The following is a 17,936-nucleotide window of genomic DNA, read 5'->3' on the forward strand; positions in this document are numbered from 1 at the left end:
AGTGCTCCAAAGCTGACACTGCCCCGAAGGAAATAACGGGCAGCCAACTTGCCTGGTGAAAGGGTCCACCTCGACAGAGTTGATCGGTTCGCTGCTGTTGAGGACGCTGTACAAGTTGTGCCCTTGGTTCAGGTCCATCACGATGATAGAACTCTGGCGCGTGGAGTGCTTGGTCTCTGTCCAGTAGAGATAGCGGCCGACCCAGTCGATGGCCAGACTTGTGCCCGCCGAGGGAACGCTATGCACCTAGGATGAAAGAAAAAATCATGGATTTGTAGCATAAAAGCGAAAGAAAAGCCAATTAAAGAACATTATGGAGGATCATCCAGTCTGCTCCTCATGACAGCGCCACCTCCTTCCTGACATATGGTTTTAATAGATGCCTCGAAGTTTTTCTCGCAGTTGCCGTGCTGCAGCTTCTGTTGAGCTCGACGCGTCGCACTTGTCATTGCTTGCCGACCCTCAGACGGCGTGCGAACCTTGCGTGGCCTAGGGATGCCTGGCAAGGACGAGGCCAACTAGGTTACCGCCGCACCGGCTACGTCACAAGCGGCAAACAGTGCTTGGGCGTTGAAAGATAGGGACTAAGAGCTCGTCTTTGCTCTGCGATTACAACCGCCTCCTCATCTCAATAGACCCGAGATGAGAAGAGCGTCCTCCTCGAAATAAAGTTTAGTTTATGGGGGTTTAACGTCCCAAAGCGAATCAGGCTATGAGAGACGCCGTAGTGAAGGGCTCCGGAAATTTCGACCACCTAGGGGTTCTTTAACGTGCACTGGCATCGCACAGCACACGGGCCTCTAGAATTTCGCCTCCATCGAAATTATACCGCTGCGGCCGGGATCGAACCCACGTCTTTCGGGCCGGCAGCCGAGCGCCAAAACCACTCAGCCACCGCGGCGGCTTCTCGAAAGAAAGGGGGAGGATTTATCTATCATTGCATGTCCACGAATGGCAGACATCGTTTTTTCACGGAACAGGCCCTATAAAAATTGTCTGTAGACTTTTTTATAGACTTTTATAAACTCTACTGCGTTCGTATAGGTATTTAATTTTTTATATTCATACTTTATAGAAAAAGGTGTACTAAAAGTTTACGGCCAAAAGTAAGTCCTTATATTGTGTATAAACTGTCTATAGGCTTTATTAACAAAAGTCTGTGGACAGTTCATAGACTGTACAAATGAAATTTTGCAAGGGAGCTGCCGCTGTAAAAACGAGGTGCATCCGCTCGGGTGCCCTGCTCACCACGCTGATGTTGGAACCGTCGAGCGCGGAGGCCATGAGCAGCCCCTTCTCCTCGAGCCAGAAGACGCGCGCGTCCTGGCCCAGGTAGGCGAGCGCCACGGGCCTGCTGGCCTTGCTGGACAGCAGCCGCTCCTGGTGCAGGTCCACGTCACTCAGCTGGACGGCGTCGGTCTTGGCCAGCAGCAGCCGCGGCACCGGGTGCTCACGTGCCGTGCTCATCTGCACCACCTCACTCATAGGGCCCTCACCCGCGCGCGTGGCAGCACCGACCTAAACCGGAAGTGACGTCAGGGTTATGAGTACGTGCAGCGGTCGATCACTCATAGCGGAAACACTTGAGCGCGTTGCTGTGCAGCTCCCTTAGCACCAGCTGCCGGCGACCATTATGGACAGCGCAACCATATAAAGCGGCAAGGCTTAGGGACGGAAACCACAGCGCGGAAAGAACGAAGACGAGATGGAACACACAAGACAGCACGGGCGCTGAACTCTCTACTGGCATGTGGTTACGGCAACGAGATTAACCAGGGTGATGGCTGAATCGTGCTCAATCGTGCCCTGGTTAACCTCGTTGCCGTAACCACATGCCAGTAGAGAGTTCAGCGCCCGTGCTGTCTTGTGTGTTCCATCTCGTCTTCGTTCTTTTCGCGCTGTGGTTTGCGTCACTCAGACGATGCACCAACTTGCCCAGACAAAAGTCCTTATTGAAGGTTTAGAGAACCTGAAAATGCACTAACTGAGCAATGCGCGTGCAAGTAGCGCTGCGCAGGCCGTAGAACAACATGATCAAGTGTCCCCCCTATAAATGGTCGACCATGTACGTGCCGTACGTGTTCTCCTTTAGCTCACATACCTGGAAGTAGTAGGTTGTGTTAGGTAGCAGGTCAGTGATGCGGTAGCGCAGGGCGTCCCCCGGCACGCGCACGTTGTGGTAAAGCGTACTGATGCTGCCGTCCTTGAAGAACCAGCAGTTGACGCGGTGGCTCTCGATCACCCCGTTCGGATGCTGAGGGCGCCCCCATCGGAACTCGGCTTCGATCACCGAGCGCTGGCGAAGCGGCGACGTCTTGTGGCTGACGAACACGCGAGGTTGAAGGGGCTCCGTGGGCACTGCAAGGAACGGGCCAAATAGTTCATTTACTCCCTTCTCCCTAAATGAGTCAATTTTAGAGCCAGATACTGTCACCAACGTGCTTTGCATTAAGCTTGCCGAAGTTTCTAATGAAAGGCATGTACCATCTTTAAGGTTCATGACAGTCTACTTGAAGTGCGAGCAGCTCAAACAGAATTACAATTTTCCGTAACTCGTTCTTCCTGTGTGTGGTAACCGTTTGTATCAGGCTTTAACAATTCTGCAACGCCTTAACTTGCTTAGCTTTATCGGTGGATACTGGGCACAAAATAGGCTACGATATATAGCAGCAAAAAAGAAACATAACGAAAATGTACCAAAAAAATCAATATTTTTGAGAAGCGTCACTTTCAGTTCAGGCACACTATTCTTATATACATAATGGCAAACAGCACAAAACTTGCGCACCTGCGCAAGCATTACAACGAGTTGATCATCTTGCATAGCTGATGAGCAGCTCGGCACAAATGGCGTAATCCTTACCCGACATTGGCGAGTAGATCACTGTGGTCGTCGGCCTCGAGGAAGCCCAAAAAGTGTAGGCCCTGACTACGATCTCCAGACGGGTGTAGGGTCTCAGTAGACTCGAGGCCGGGTACACGAACCTGTTTTCTTCTGTCACCTGAACCGGAAAGACGGCATAAAACAAAATTACGCACCATGCGAATGCAAAGTTGCTAGCATTCGCTACGTAACATGGTGCGTCAGTGCTGCAGGGACGAAGAGAATGTCCCTCGCCCCCTTTGGAACCGTTATGCGCAAAACACGGAGGCAGCGGAGTAGCTTCGCTCGAAGAGTGTGTGACACCAGCGGCGGGGACCAACGCGCCTACACGCACTCCCTGTGGTACTTCGTCCACGAGGCCGGTCTGCTCGGCAGGATGCAACATGCACTCAACTCTTAACCCAACCCTTTCTATATGCAGTCCTAAGCATCATGTTTCGGAATAAAGATGTTTCCCTTCGCTTATCATTGATATTGTATCCGTTAACAATTCGTTAACACTGCACATCCTTTATCTGGATTTATACTATAGAGGCAGTAGCTGTACCATGCACTCGCTAGTGAACCGCTATATCAGCAGAACAGAAAAAAAAAAACTCCCGCTGCGCTTTGGTAAGTACATGGCTTTCTCGAACGGCACGCGAAAATTTGAAAGGAATGTTTATTAAACTTCTTTTTAGTGTGAAAGAATTGGTACATCACAGCCGTAAAAAAAAAAAAGGTTAGTCGACCGCCATTGGTGCACTGTGCATGTTCAAGTTGTAAGCCCTGTAGTGTTTTTTTTTTCTTAAGAGAGACTGAGATTGCTCTGCGTCGCAGTGACGAGTGACTTGCCTGGGTGTACACCTCCCGATCGTCCTTGATCCTGAGCTCGTAGTAAACGTTTCCGTAGTTGACGTCGGACTCCAGCGGCCAGATGATAGTGAAGTTTTCCCAGGTGCCGATCACCTGGATCCCCTCTGGCATTATTTGCATAGGGACGACGTTCACGACCGCTTTGTCCATCCCCACTGCAAGGAGAAAATCCACAGTACGATGATGTATTGTGTATTGGCATTCACGTAGTGCCAGCCACACTCAAGAGTATAAGCCATGCCTTCCCCCCCCCCTCCCCCCGCCTTCCGTACACCTTGCCAGCAGCATGACATGAGAAGCTAGCAGCATGCCATCGAGAGGAAAAAAAATTGCCATTGCGCTTTAGAACCGTAGTGTAACAATAGAGAAGTTAATCAATCGAGAACAAAGAACAAATGAGAAGGAACTGAATCTAATCAAAAATTTAACTGCGCAGAGAAAAGGAAACGTATTAAATTTGATTTTTTTTCTAACAAAGTATGACCAGTGCCAGCAGGTCATGAGCGTTTAGAGCAGTTAAATTCACGATTTGTTATACGCTGGTTGAAACAGTCGCTATAATTAGCTACCAATACGCTGTTATTTTCTTTTCATTTTACGCCGGTGTTCACGCTACACCCCTACCGTGCCCACCGAGATCACACTAACCTCAACGACTGCTGTAACGAATGCAAGCTGGCGTCACATGAGCAACCATTCAGTCGTTTCATCTTTTTTTTGCTGTCCAGGCAATCACTCGCCTCATTCTTGTGTTTTCACCAAAAAAAATACATTGATTTATTTACACTCGGAAAGAAGTCAAGAATGCAGCGGCGCATGCCCCTCAGTGAAGGCCCTCCAGATAATGGCGTCGACCGTTCACCATGACGTCGCTGTTAATCCCTTACCATAACATCGCAGGTAGCTGGCAATATCCTTCGTAATATGGTATTAATCGCAAGGTTATGACAACTGGTCGACGTCATTGGCTGGAGCACTTTCTTTGAGGGACATTCGCCGTTGCATTCTTGAGCTGTATCTGACTATACACAGCTGTGTGGATAAGGCTTCTTAATACCACTTGGGATCTACATGCTAGGTTTCCTTCCATAGTTACGAAAAAGCACCGCAGAGCTTATAATAATTGGTTTTTGGTGGAATGGAAATGGCGCAGTATCTGTCTCATATATCGTTGGACACCTGAACCGCGCCGTAAGGGAAGGGGTAAAGGAGGGAGTGAAAGAAGATAGGAACGAATAGGTCCTTAGTGGAGGGCTCCGGAATAATTTCGACCACCTGGGGATCTTTAACGTGCACTGACATCGCACAGCACACGGGCGCCTTAGCGTTTTTCCTCCATAAAAACGCAGCCGCCGCGGTCGGGTTCGAACCCGGGAACTCCGGATCAGTAGTCGAGCGCCCTAACCACTGAGCCACCGCGGCGGGGCAACACCGCAGAGCTTCTGCTACGAACATCAGTATAGTCGAAGTAAATCTCTTGCCTGGATGCGGCTGGAGGGAAGCGTCGACGACGGCAAGAGCCTTGAGCTCGTATAGTCCCAGGCCTTTCAGCGTGGCGACGCTCTGGCCGAGCATGTTCGATATGACGGCCTGCTTCTCCTGGTGTATCCAGTATAGCCGGTCGCTAAAATACCACACTGGCCCCTTCCTAGACGACGAAGGGCAAGAGAAAAACAGTCGCGAATATGAGCACCTCATCAAGCAGCATGTGCAATGCTTCTGGCATTCCAGGTGCAAGGGACACGGAGGCAAACTCCATCTGATTATTGTTATCAGTAAAAATTGATTCTCTGCTTCTTTCTGGTTATGATAAAGTTTTCAGGTAGCAAAGGACGCAGAAAATTGAATTAAAAATTATCCTGCCACTTGATTCAAACTCGTGACGTCTATACCGAAAAGGACGGGTTGCAACAGTTTCGAATGGCAATGTAGCCTAGCCTCCGAGATCAGCACTTGCAAATCGGTGTCAACGCACACTCATTTTAGTTACGAAACTGGCCGGTGATGGCGACACCTGTATTTTGTTTTCTGGTCTTTTCTAGGTTATAAAAGCTCCGTTTTCTATTAGAGTGGTCTCTTTGCGATTAAGACGCGATGCCCTATCGATGCAGGCCTACTTAATTTATTTATTTATTTATTTCAATAGTTTGTTTATTTATAGGACAGACCGCTCATTTCCGCTGACTGATCGACGTTAATCGACAGCCATTTATTGGTATTTGTTATCTGGTTGATCAGCTCAATTGTTGCTTGGTCACTACAGATGCGCATAGATTACTCATTAACTCCCTCCCACAGTCAGTGGCTTACATTTCACTTTCGGTTAGGGGGCCGATGATCTTGCCGGCGATGTGGCTGTCCCCGATGTCCTTTCTCATAGGTGCTTGAAAGAGCTTGGATCCCTCGAAGCTCCTAACCATCCAGTACACCTTTCTGTTGCCGACGTCTAGCGTAAGCCCCATTACTGAAACAGGAAGCAGGAAAAACATTAAGTATGCACACGACGTTAAATAGAGTACTAGGCAGTGCACCAGCGAAGAGTTTCTTCCACAGCAGCAACAACAAATGGAAATGTAGCCTTCATTAGGTCAGTGCTGAGAAAGTATAATGCCCCCTTACCCGTTACCCTTCGTTATCTTGTCTAAATAATGCTACATATACAAGGACAAAAGTATTAAACATATATATACAACGAACACAAAAAATGGGAGTAGTACATGTGAAACCCGATTTATGCAAAAAGCTGAAGACACTTTACGTGCGCGTTCATCAGCCTCAGTTCTTAATGCAGACAGTCCTCTCAGCTATGTTTTTGGTTTAAATGTTCCCAAAGCCTTTAGACTTAAAAAAAAGATATAATAACGTGTGTACGTAACTCTACGCTTTCTTTTTTAATGAAAGAGGCGTGCGGTGCCCTCATGACCTTTAGCTTCTAATTCAATTGGCTCCCTCTGGGAAACTTGTTGTGACGTAACTTAACTGGAACTAATCAGAGGTCGCCGAGTGGGCAGGCCAGAAAAATTTCAAATGTCTTTCAGTGTTTAGGCATAGTTCCGACTCACATGTGAAACGTGGACTATACGGAGAGGCGCTGAGACGCGCACTCTCCACTCGAGTTCCCCTCACCTTGCTTTCCGGAGAATAGGCCAGTCTGGAAAAAAGACAGGCGGTCCTCGCCGTTGAGTCGCGAGCACTCTACGCTGTGAGAGGTAGCCCAGTAGAGATAGCCGGCCAGCGAGTCCACGGCTATCTCTTGAGCCATCGTTAAAAAAGGAAGCGACTCGGGCTGGGTTCCGTCCAGGTTGGAACGGGATATCTGCGAGAAAAGGCCACCGACTGTGTACAGCGCTTCTCTGTTCCACGAGCGTGCAAGACCGCTTTCTTCGAATTAATCAGGAGACAGACTTCACTGAATCACAGGATCCCTGTCGGTGCTTACCATCTGCCGCAGCGGGCTCGACCAGTACAGCTTCGGTGCCAGCCAGTCCACCGCCACTGCGGCCGCGTAGGTGATGTTCGGCAACCGCTCCAGAGAGAAATGCGACGACACGTTGTAGGTGTAGACGGTGGACGTGTTGGTGTTGAGGAACAGCTGGTTATGATACCAGGCGATATCTGAAAGCATGGTGTGGGCGTTTCATGTCAGCCAGGCGGTTAATCAGTGGCCCAGCGCTAATTGCGAAGGGGAGAAGTAGTCGAGAAACAAATGAACCAAAGAACACTTTCGGTTCAAGCAGATCCCTTGCAACTGCGCACTCGTTACGTGGATCGTTGCTGCCGTAGGTACCAGGACACTGATGGTTGGCTATACTCTGTTAATTTGGCCTCAAATGCAATCGCATAATTTTTCACGTGCTTTGGTCCTCTTGGTGCAAGACAGGTGCCCCTCCCCCCCCCTTCTCACTGCTCACCATGAGCAAAGCCTTGACAACACCTTATTCAAGCCTCTGCAAATTATCTTAAGGATACAAGCGGGCCTATTGCGTTTTATTGCGCTCCCACCAGGACATGCTTTCAAGACAGCGGTTACACTGTTAACCAACAAGAAGAATAAGACAATCTTCTACCTGTAATGTAGGCTCCGTTGAGACTGCTCCAGTGGATCAAAGGCTGCACGCTGTCTCCCACAATGTCAGACTTGAGCAAGGCTTCGCTGGCGCTCCACAGCATATAAGGGAAGCCTTGCCTGGAGGCTGTTGCGGGATGAAATGCGAGCGTCCGTTGTTTAGAGAACTACGTCACGATAAAGAGCGGCAAGGGTAACAGCAAAGAAGAGCAGGCCAACAATCACGAATAGAGGGAGCCAAACGTGAGTGGTATGCAAACGACTGCTCTTTTCCTAAGCTGAAAGCAAAAAAAAAGTAAAACGCATGCCACGTTCTTCAATTCTCGCGTCACAATAAAAAAAAAAGGACCGCAAGGAATATCACAATTAGAAATTAACTCTTTAACGTCTACATTAGCACAAAAGAGAAGGAGACAGAGCGTGTGACAACAAGCAGTAACAGTACGCAGAAGTAATATGTCAGCGGACTGATATGAAGAACGCAGCCTAACGCAACACAACGCAGCAAAATAAACTCGACCACCACCACAAATGCAGGACTATTTCCACCATCGTTATGGTAGACGGGAAGCTTAAAAGCAAGCAAGCTAAAATTTGACAACGTTGGCCAAAATGTTGGCATGTCCGGACAAGAAGACGCCATTTTTGCCAGCAACATCAATCATTGTTTTATTTTGCTGAAAATACGAACGTGAAGTTTTTTGTGAAACACAGAAAAAACACGCATACCATAAGCGACGCGACAAGCAATTTAAAACACATTCGTCTTACAGCCAATTGCTATTCTAATAAGAGAGTAATTACTGGCATCCACCCAAGCGCAGCCATACGGCTACAAAGGAAAGCTATACAGCTTCTCGGAAACTTCGCAGTTAAAGGAAAATTCGTCTTGGTCCGGGGTTCGAACCCGGGACCACCGCTTCACCGGAGCAGTCGCTCTGCCAACTGAGCTAGCCGGGACGGCAAGGTTACGGTAAGGCGATAGCTAATTTATCAATAACTCGAAGTGGGAACAGTGCTGGTTTAATGTTTAGGGGAATCCCCCAAGGTGGAGTAGATAGTGATTCTACACCCCCTTGGGGGATTCCCCTAAACATTTGGCCAATTGCTATTCTATCGGCGCATAATACACGCAAAAGAAAGTGAAAACCATTTCCCACTGCTGCATTAAAGCGTCTTCCGCAAGCCGGTGTGCAGTGATCGTGATGCGGTCCACTCACGTTTCCGCAGCGTGCGTCCCACAAAGTCCACGGACCAGGGGCCCCTTCCGCCCGGGCTGTAGGCGCGCACCTTGACCGAGTAAGCAGTGTCCGGCCGCAGGTTACGCACAGTGGTGGTCGTGTCGCTGATGTTCATCGAGTAGATGTACACCTGCGTCGACTGATCCTGGACGCGGACCTCGTACAGCCAATTCTGCCAGGCACCCGCACCTGCGAGAAACACGCGGTTGAATTCATCTCAATTTCGCTGAATGCAACGAAATAGATGCTGAAAGAGAGAAGAATTAAGAAACTATTTTAAATAAAAAAATTGCATCGTGCTTTATTTGAGGGGAAATACAACACTCACTCACGCCCAGTGCGTAGGGCTATGAAACGGGTGCATTCAATGAGGGCGTGAGAAGACTGTCTAGTCCGGACTGGGCATAGTGAAAAATGGCAGAGACACCCGAAGGAATGCCTTCCAACCCAGAGAGTTTAGACGAATGCTTTCGCTTTCTCCAGTATTCCCTGAATGAATCGAATTTTACGAAGCTCAGCAATTTTTGCTCGCTACTCTTTCATGGTTCTTACCTGCACCTAAGACAAACAATTTTTCCGCACTATTGCCCGCTCAAGAACTCGAGAAATTTTCGCACCAGAAATGAAGAAGACGTAACCAGACGGATGATGGGAGTAAAATGGCGAACAAAGTTCTAATGGCAAAAAATCTCTCATTTGTATTCATTCGCGCCTAAATGCATACTTCATGGTGGATATGGTATACTAACTTACCCCATTTACGAAATTCATCCATTCATTCGGTGTAAATTTGTGGAATTTCCCAATATATATTATAGTCTCTCACACGTGTAAATATTTATGCGCAAGTACGTACATTTGCCTCTCAGTCCCAGAGGAAAATAGCTGCAATACAGAAGCTCATAGAGTAGTCTTTGCGGTACTCACCTAAACCTCCAAGTAGCCGCGGTCTCTCCCAGGCAATCTTAGCTAGATCCTCCTTGAATATGGCTTGCACTCCTTGAACTGGGTTGACAGGAACTGAGAGGAGAAAAATGATTCAGTGGATCAAATGTCGCGATTCAGTCGCGCTACGAAGTCAGCACTGGAAGAAAAAATTGCCGACTGCGGGGATGAACTCGATTTACCCGAGAATTATGAAGTTAAAATATGACATGAACACGATATTTTTTTTCTGAGCACTTACCTCGTGTCCTGATGGTCTGAGGCGGCATTGTGGCAGAGAGAACGTTTGTGGTGCGGTTAGCAGTGGTTGGCAAACTCACATCGTTCAGTGCATGATAGAGCTTACGTGCTAAAGATACTCAATGCCATTCACTCGGAATATCTCTTCCAAGCTGCCTTCTAAGTACGACTGCTCGCAAATTTCTTTATGATTTTCACCTAAACTAATGTTCTTAATTAATTTAAAACACTGCTGTAATTACAAGTGAACATAGCACACAAGCTCTCTTGAAACAAAAGGGGTTTGACTGCTCTAGAACCCTCTTCAGTTGTGAAAATTTTGAATGATATGATTATAGCGAGAAAGTACTTGAACAGTGGCTCAATTTGCATTCTTCTTTGTGCAGCATTTTTATGGTAAGGAGATCAATAAATATACCTTTTCAAACCTTGCCTTGGTGAGATTCTCCGTGGCGAGAGTTAAGGGTCCCCCTATCCTGGCATTGTTCTGACATATACTTGACCTATGTTATCGGCGCGACATTTTTCGGCGAAGCCTATGTGATTTATGCGACACAGGAACGTTCTAGCCAGCTACTCGAGCATATCATTGGCATTAGAGTTTCTGCAGTTTGTTTAGTGTCGCTGTGCCGGTGTGTAGTCACCGCGTTTTGCAAGAACATTGCCCTCAAAAATCAGGAGGAATTAAGACGAACACGAAGTTCCTAATTTGCGCTCAGGGCAAAATACAATGCCAAATGCCGGCTCGGAATGACGGACCCGTTCCTCACGTGCCGCTTAAGAACGTAGCAGGTATCAAATCTAAAAGAAAGCTTGGAACTTTTACCCGCCGCGGTGGCTCAGTGGTTAGGACGCTCGGCTACTGATACGGAGTTCCCGGGTTCGAACCCGACCGCGGCGGCTGCGTTTCGATGGAGGCGAAACGATAAGGCGCCCGTGCGCTGTGCGATGTCAGTGCACGTTAAAGATCTCCAGGTGGTCGAAATTATTCTGGAGCCCTCCACTACGGGACCTCCTTCTTCCTTTCTTTTTTCACTCCCTCCTTTATCCCTTCCCTTAAGGCGCTGTTCCGGTGCCCAACTATATATGAGACAGATACTGCGCCATTTCCTTTCCCCAAAAAACCAATTATTATTAGTAGAACTCACCAGGAAAAGGTTGGGAGAGGGGGTGGAACACTCCGAGGTAGGAGAGCTGCTGCCCTTCGATGGCGTACTTGTTATGGTAGTACGTGTCCCCTTTTTCGTGGTACTCTTCGCCGAAGGCCTCATTGGCCGTCGTCCAGTAGAGGTTGCCCATGTGCGAGTCCAGGTGCCGGACGTCGGTGAACTGGTGGCGCTGCGAGTTGCGCCGCACGTCGGTCTCGTCGCCGGCGGACAGCGACACGGAAACGACGGTGTTCTGCGACTTCTTGGGCAGCAGCAGCCGGTAGTTCTTGTAGTCCACCACGAACGTCTTGAGGTCGGCGTCTTTGACGAGCAGCTGAGCCTCCTGTCTGGCCGCTGCGGTTCTCTGGATGCGCGCCAGGTCGATGCGGTACAGCCCGCCTGTGGTGCCGTTTTGAAGGACCCAGTAGAGGTAGCTGCACGGCGAAGAGGAGTAAATCGTTTTATTAAACGGTTCCTCAGAGTGTCGCCTTCGTGGCATCTGATAGACTAATGTGCTTGATCTCATAAAACGCTGATGGTTAGAAATGCGACCTGCCACTATTTCGCCTTTCACGTGCACTGACATCGCACAGCACACAGGCGCCTTAGCGTTTTGCCTCCATAAAAACGCAGCCGCCGCGGTCGGGTTCGAACCCGGGAGCTACTGATTCGGAGTTCCCTGGTTCGAACCCGACCGCGGCGGCTGCGTTTTTATGGAGGCAAAGCGCTAAGTCGCCCGTGTGCTGTGCGATGTCAGGGCACGTTAAAGATCCCCAGGTGGTCGAAATTATTCCGGAGCCCTCCACTACGGCACCTCTTTCTTCCTTTCTTCTTTCACTCCCTCCTTTATCCCTTCCCTTACGGCGCGGTTCAGGTGCCCAACGATATATGAGACAGATACTGCGCCATTTCCTTTCCCTAAAAAAACAATTGAAAAAACATTCTTTTCCCACATGCTGGTCCTCAACATGTCATCCGCTTAGCGAGTAGCTCAGATGCTAGCCCATCTGAAGCGATAGTTGACAGTGGTGTAGTGGTACAGATGCGCCATAACGCCTGCAGTCCATAAGGAGCTAAAATCTTTTTTAGTACAATCAAGAATCAATCCTTGAACTGCGATGTCTATTCCATAAAAATAGGGTACAAAGGAATGCTCTATAAAAACTGCGTTTGCACCCCGGAGCGTGGCCTGCACGCTGTAAACAACGCCGTTATTCCTGCATAGAACTCACCACCGTAGTAAATATTTTCTAAAGGACGGTGATTATACCAGGTATCATGGTGACTGAGCTGTGTGAAACTTGGAAAACTTTTCACCAATAAAAGATTGTATACGACAAAGGCTTGCAGCATTGAATATATCACGGTTGAGTGTCGTGCACCTACACTTAATAAAACAAAATTGATTATAAATTTGTAAAGGTATAAATTTTTACATATTTTAGAGCGGAATTCTCTCTTAGACGTCGTAAAAGGAGTGGTTTTCTCTCGAGTACGGCATTCACAGTGATGCGGTCACCACCCCTGACCGCCGGGATTTCGCGTTCAAACCGATGATGATCGCGTCCGCACAGCACTGCACGAGATCCAATGCTCTCAGCGCTCTCAGTGCAAGAAGGCTAATTGTTAATCTTGTCCATGACTGGAGTTCATTACCGCGTACCACGAAGTCTTCGAAAGTGGCCCCTATTGAAATGAGCACCTTCGAAACCAGCGGCAGCAGCAGAACGCCCATCTGGGGTCACCTTCAATTCCAGTAAGCCTACGAGGATAAACAAGGCTTACCCGTTGTAGGGATCAACTTTCATTTCGCTTGGTTTCTTGTTAAATCCCCACACGGCCGTCCGACATTCCTGTCCAGAGAAGTTGCACCGGGTTATCTAAGAAAAGAAAAGAACAGAAGAACAATAAAACGGGGTTATTGAAGAAGCTCGTGTGTAGCTTTTCTTAACATCCACTCAGCTGCATGCATGTAAGTAATATTAGTAATATTAAAACGATTTGCTGCTGCTCCAGTTAACTCCTGGGCTGACAAAAATTAATGATGCTCGGCAGCTAATATCGTGCTCTGCTAACCCACTATAGAAACAACAAACGACGCAAGTATGAGCGTAAAAGGCGGAAACGGAAAGGAGAGGGTCACAAATTAAACGCCCACTAAACGCCCACTAAACGCCCACTAAACGCCCATTATCACGGGATAACGCACGTTAGGCATTAGGCATGGACGTGGACCAACAGGTCCTACAAAACAACGTCGAATTTTCCATAATTCACATCTGGTTGATGTTATGTATCGGCCAGATGGTCTGATAAAATTATGCCATCGATGACATTTGTTTGACCGACATGCAGCGTTATCTACAAAAGCGATCTGCATTATGAAATAAAGATGACTTCTGGCGTTATTTCCACTGAAGCGTTTGTCTGCTGCTTAGAACAGAACAGTTGGCAAAGGGTTTTTCTGCATTGGACTCTTTACAAATTTGAAATCGGTCGGAACAAGCCACGGCTGTTTTGGTGCCAGAACAAATAAATGGACGAACAGGATAAGCAAGCCAAAACGGGTAGATCTCATTACTGAAAACACATCAAATCAAATCTTTTTTTCTTTATTTCAACTTCGCTGATGCTGGGGGGCACAGTTGAAAATTCAGTTAGTGGCTTGACGGGGACTGTGCCACTTTTAAAATGCAACGGTAACACATACATCAAATACATTGTTAACTCATTTTAGAAACGAAGTACAATACAGTTTACAAACATCTGAAAATTGCGAACAGAAGATGTAAAATAAATAATTCCAAATGAAAACTTCACAAGTAATTTTATAAAGAGAAAAACAAGAGCGAAATATAAGCATGACATGAAATAAAATTACGCCCCTGAGGCAGCCTGATACCAAAGCATCATTAGCATGCCCAGCATGCCCCTTCAACAGTATGCGAAAGGACAGATGCTTGTACACTGACCTGGCCATCTTCCAGTATGTAGAGCAGCTGATTAAGCCAGTCGACAGAGAGGAGACCGGGGTGACTAGAGGCGTTGTGCATGATCGGGTTGTAGCGGAACTTGTCCGAAAGGTCAACGCTGTAGACGGTGCCCGATGTGTCCGCCACGAAGAGCACGTTCTGGGCCACGTGCATTCCGACGCCTGCAAGGAGAGATCACGGCCAACGTTCAGCTACAGCCCCGACAGGTGACAATAAATGAAGGAGGAATGGGCGAGGGGTTTTTTATTTGTTCCAAAAATTCCCGTAGCAGAGAGTGCTGCTCGGATTAAATGACGAAGTATTTCATCACCGCGAACATCCCGGTCGGAAAAAAAAACGACAGAATGTTGCCCAAAATACAACACAATGTTTTGTCAGTTTCTCTAACGACGGATTTTTCTGTAGCATTGCAGTATTCTTCTGTAGTTATGTATAGTATATCTATGCAGTATGTTTCTGTAATTCTGTCGGTCCGACAAGAGACAACACAATACTACAGAAAATGCTGTATACTACAAAAATTTCCGCTTGTTGCTATAAGTTCATCGCCAAATATACTGCGAAAATCTGTGGTGACGACAAAAAATTTCTGTCCCGTTTATGACACAGAATGATTAGAACCTTGAAGCGATTCAACGCTGAATCCGGCAAGCATCTTCCATATTGGAAGTGCACTAACCAAAGTGTAGGGCCGCACACGATCACCTGATAAAAACAAATTTAGGCAGCTCTAGGCTTTGACACACACATATATCTTTTTTTTTTTAAATTTTAGCTATCTTTTTTTCTGACCTGCCGCAGTTGCTGTAAGTAAACATCGCTGCCACTTAAAAAGTCCATATACACTGCACAAGACTTTGCAGGCATATAAAAATGCGAAGGTGTCCAACGATATATGAGACAGATACTGCGCCATTTCCTTTCCCCAAAAGAAACAATTATTATTATTATTATTATTATTATTATTATTATTATTATTATTATTATTATTATTATTATTATTATTATTATTATTATTATTATTGTTTTTTTTTCTCCTTAATTGTTCATCACGTGTACTTGTTGTCATTAATATTATTTCTTTAATGCTGTATACTCACGCCTGATTGTCTGTAACGCGTTCACTAATTACGTTTCTTATTGTGTATGATTGTATTTCTAGTTTGTATTTCAGAGGTTTCATATTCGTTCATATTAGTATTGGCTTTATTCTTGTATGTATTTTGCTATATGCTGTACTTGGCTGTTATCGGTCGTTCATTCTCTTTGTTTATTGTTTCATTAGTTATTTATATGTCTGTTGCCTGTTCTAGCTGTTTTCATTTACCGCTGTTTTCACTTTTTTGCTTCATGCTTGCTGTCACGCCTAGTTTATGTGTCTTTTTTTTCTATCGCCTTGACTGCTGGATTACCTCCCCTTAGTGTCTTCCTTTGTGGTGAAATAAATGTACATTTTGTGCGTGTGAATGGTGTACCAGCACCAAGACCTTTGGGTTGTTCCTGGGCACCGAAAAAATAAAGATTGATAGATTGATTGATTGATTATTATTATTATTATTATTATTATTATTATTATTATTATTATTATTATTATTATTATTATTATTATTATTATTATTATTATTATTATTATGCTCGCACTTCAACGTCCGACGTGTGCGCCGATCTCCATACGATGAGCACTTACCAGTTATCTCGACAGAATGCGATGGCGTGCCAAACTCTGGCGCCGGGACATCCAGGAAGCTAAAATCTTGTTTCAGCACTTGCCACTTTGTGCCGATGATCAGGTACGGTTCTGGGACAGGTATCACTGCGCAGGCGGAGAGAATTCCTTGACAAAATGCACAGTGCGATGGAAGCAATGCGTTACGACTTGTAAAGCACGAGTACTTGAAAAACGAGGGCTTGAACTTTTCTCGGATAAATGCGAGGCTGTGCCATCGGCCTAACGTGTAAATGCGGGTTGCGGAATCGAGCTGTATTTCCTAATTGTTCAGCGCCAGCAATATTGCAGTAAAAATATTCTGTGCGGCGAAAATTGCCGAAGACCGTAAAAATGTTCCAAATGCTGACGAGGAGGTGGAAACATGGCGAGTATTAAATGCAGCTTTTACCACGACGTAACTGCGAACTAATCTCGCTTTTAGAAGCATTTGAACAGGCGCCATTTGAGCATGGCTTTTTACACTGATTTCACGGTGTAAACTCGTCAGAAAAAATATGACTATATCGGGAGACACGCCATCAGTGTGTAATAATAAGATGAAGATAACTTCGAGGTAATGTTTGGTGGTTTAAATGGTTTAAAACTGTGAAAAGACAGCTTAGTAACGTGTGTCTACATTACGCTGAGGACGCTTGGATTTAAAGATGGGTCTGGTAAATTAGTAGCACGATTGTGCCCTACAGCTATCGCAAAGACACATTCGCAGCAAAATGCTAGTTGTTTGATGTTCTACCGTATTATTTACGGCGTAAAGAAGCGCAATCCTCACAACAAAGAAACACAAAGACAGCTGCGCTTTTAATCATTACATTCACGACGGCAAAGCGTAGTGTTCGAGCAAGTGGAAAATGACATGCATTGTGCTCACTATTGCTGACGCTTTGGGGCGGCGTGGTAATGTTGCGCTTGTCGGCTGGTCCCATGCCGAGGTTGTTGTTGGTCGCCACGGACACCGTGTAAAGCGCCTCAGGCCGGAGGCCGCTGAACATGAAGTACAGGCCGCCGGACACGTCCGAAACATCCTGGGAAATGCAGGAAGATGAGGTTGTGATGCTTGAATGCAGGAACACTAAAAAGATCTACGGATTAACATCTGAGGGCACAGTGAGTGCTTTAATCGCTATTGTTTTCCGGAAGGACAACAGTTTACCACAGCAATTTCATTTCATCGGGTACTTAAACTTTTGAGGCGAGACCGATACGAGGTGAACCCGTGGACTCGTCTCGGGGCAGGCAGAAAAGCCAGACGAACGTTTCTGTGCTACGACAAATATAAAACAGGCAAGATAGGCTAGGCACATCATGGATGGGTGCTGTGACAAATATTAAACGAGTAATTTTTTTTTTCGCAAAATACTGCGGACACCAAGTCCAAACAGGGTGGACGTACAAGTTAGAGAAATTACTTTCACGTCGAGTTATGCGAGAGAAAAAGTTATGGGAAATAAAAGCGCAAACAGCTTTAGTTTGTTAGACTTCACGGGGCAACGATTTAGTTATCTCATACCAATATGTTATTGTTCGTGGAAAAAAACGAAAACTTGTGTCTGTTTTAGCAAGTATAAAGATTAGAAGACTAGAATGGTAATGTCTGAGTTTGTGAAGGAGATAACTGCTTTAAGTATTCTAGTTTACTGCCGTCTGTCATTTTCATCATTTCAGTCATGTAACGCAATTGTCGGATAGAAAGACCCAGAGATCAAAGTCATGCCACTTTACTTGCTGTAGCCTTATTTGCACAGGTGGTTGCGATATTAACCAACGCTTCAAATGGTAGCCTTAGCCACAGAGTGCATACCGCGAAGTATCGCCCTTAGTTCAACTTTTTAGTCTAC

At 46.5% G+C, this 17,936-nt stretch overlaps 1 protein-coding gene across 2 annotated transcripts in view; it reads right to left on the reverse strand.

The window, feature by feature from the left end:
- Positions 1 to 17,936, reverse strand: part of sev (receptor protein-tyrosine kinase sevenless) — a 124,924-nt gene that overhangs the window by 25,328 nt on the left and 81,660 nt on the right. For both annotated transcript variants that reach the window (XM_077632216.1, XM_077632215.1), the window contains exons 9-25: positions 16,970 to 17,123; positions 16,060 to 16,185; positions 14,352 to 14,533; positions 13,165 to 13,259; positions 11,380 to 11,813; positions 9,974 to 10,066; positions 9,026 to 9,235; positions 7,807 to 7,932; positions 7,179 to 7,354; positions 6,866 to 7,055; positions 6,050 to 6,203; positions 5,221 to 5,387; positions 3,719 to 3,894; positions 2,864 to 3,002; positions 2,102 to 2,358; positions 1,249 to 1,518; positions 53 to 246 (exon numbers count right to left, since the gene is read on the reverse strand). In XM_077632216.1, the coding sequence (XP_077488342.1) occupies positions 53 to 246; positions 1,249 to 1,518; positions 2,102 to 2,358; positions 2,864 to 3,002; positions 3,719 to 3,894; positions 5,221 to 5,387; positions 6,050 to 6,203; positions 6,866 to 7,055; positions 7,179 to 7,354; positions 7,807 to 7,932; positions 9,026 to 9,235; positions 9,974 to 10,066; positions 11,380 to 11,813; positions 13,165 to 13,259; positions 14,352 to 14,533; positions 16,060 to 16,185; positions 16,970 to 17,123 (3,143 nt within the window). The remainder of the gene's footprint in view (positions 1 to 52; positions 247 to 1,248; positions 1,519 to 2,101; positions 2,359 to 2,863; positions 3,003 to 3,718; positions 3,895 to 5,220; positions 5,388 to 6,049; positions 6,204 to 6,865; positions 7,056 to 7,178; positions 7,355 to 7,806; positions 7,933 to 9,025; positions 9,236 to 9,973; positions 10,067 to 11,379; positions 11,814 to 13,164; positions 13,260 to 14,351; positions 14,534 to 16,059; positions 16,186 to 16,969; positions 17,124 to 17,936) is intronic.

The sequence above is a fragment of the Amblyomma americanum genome, chromosome 7 (assembly GCF_052857255.1).
Source record: "Amblyomma americanum isolate KBUSLIRL-KWMA chromosome 7, ASM5285725v1, whole genome shotgun sequence".
In the NCBI taxonomy this organism is placed as follows: Eukaryota; Metazoa; Arthropoda; class Arachnida; order Ixodida; family Ixodidae; genus Amblyomma; species Amblyomma americanum.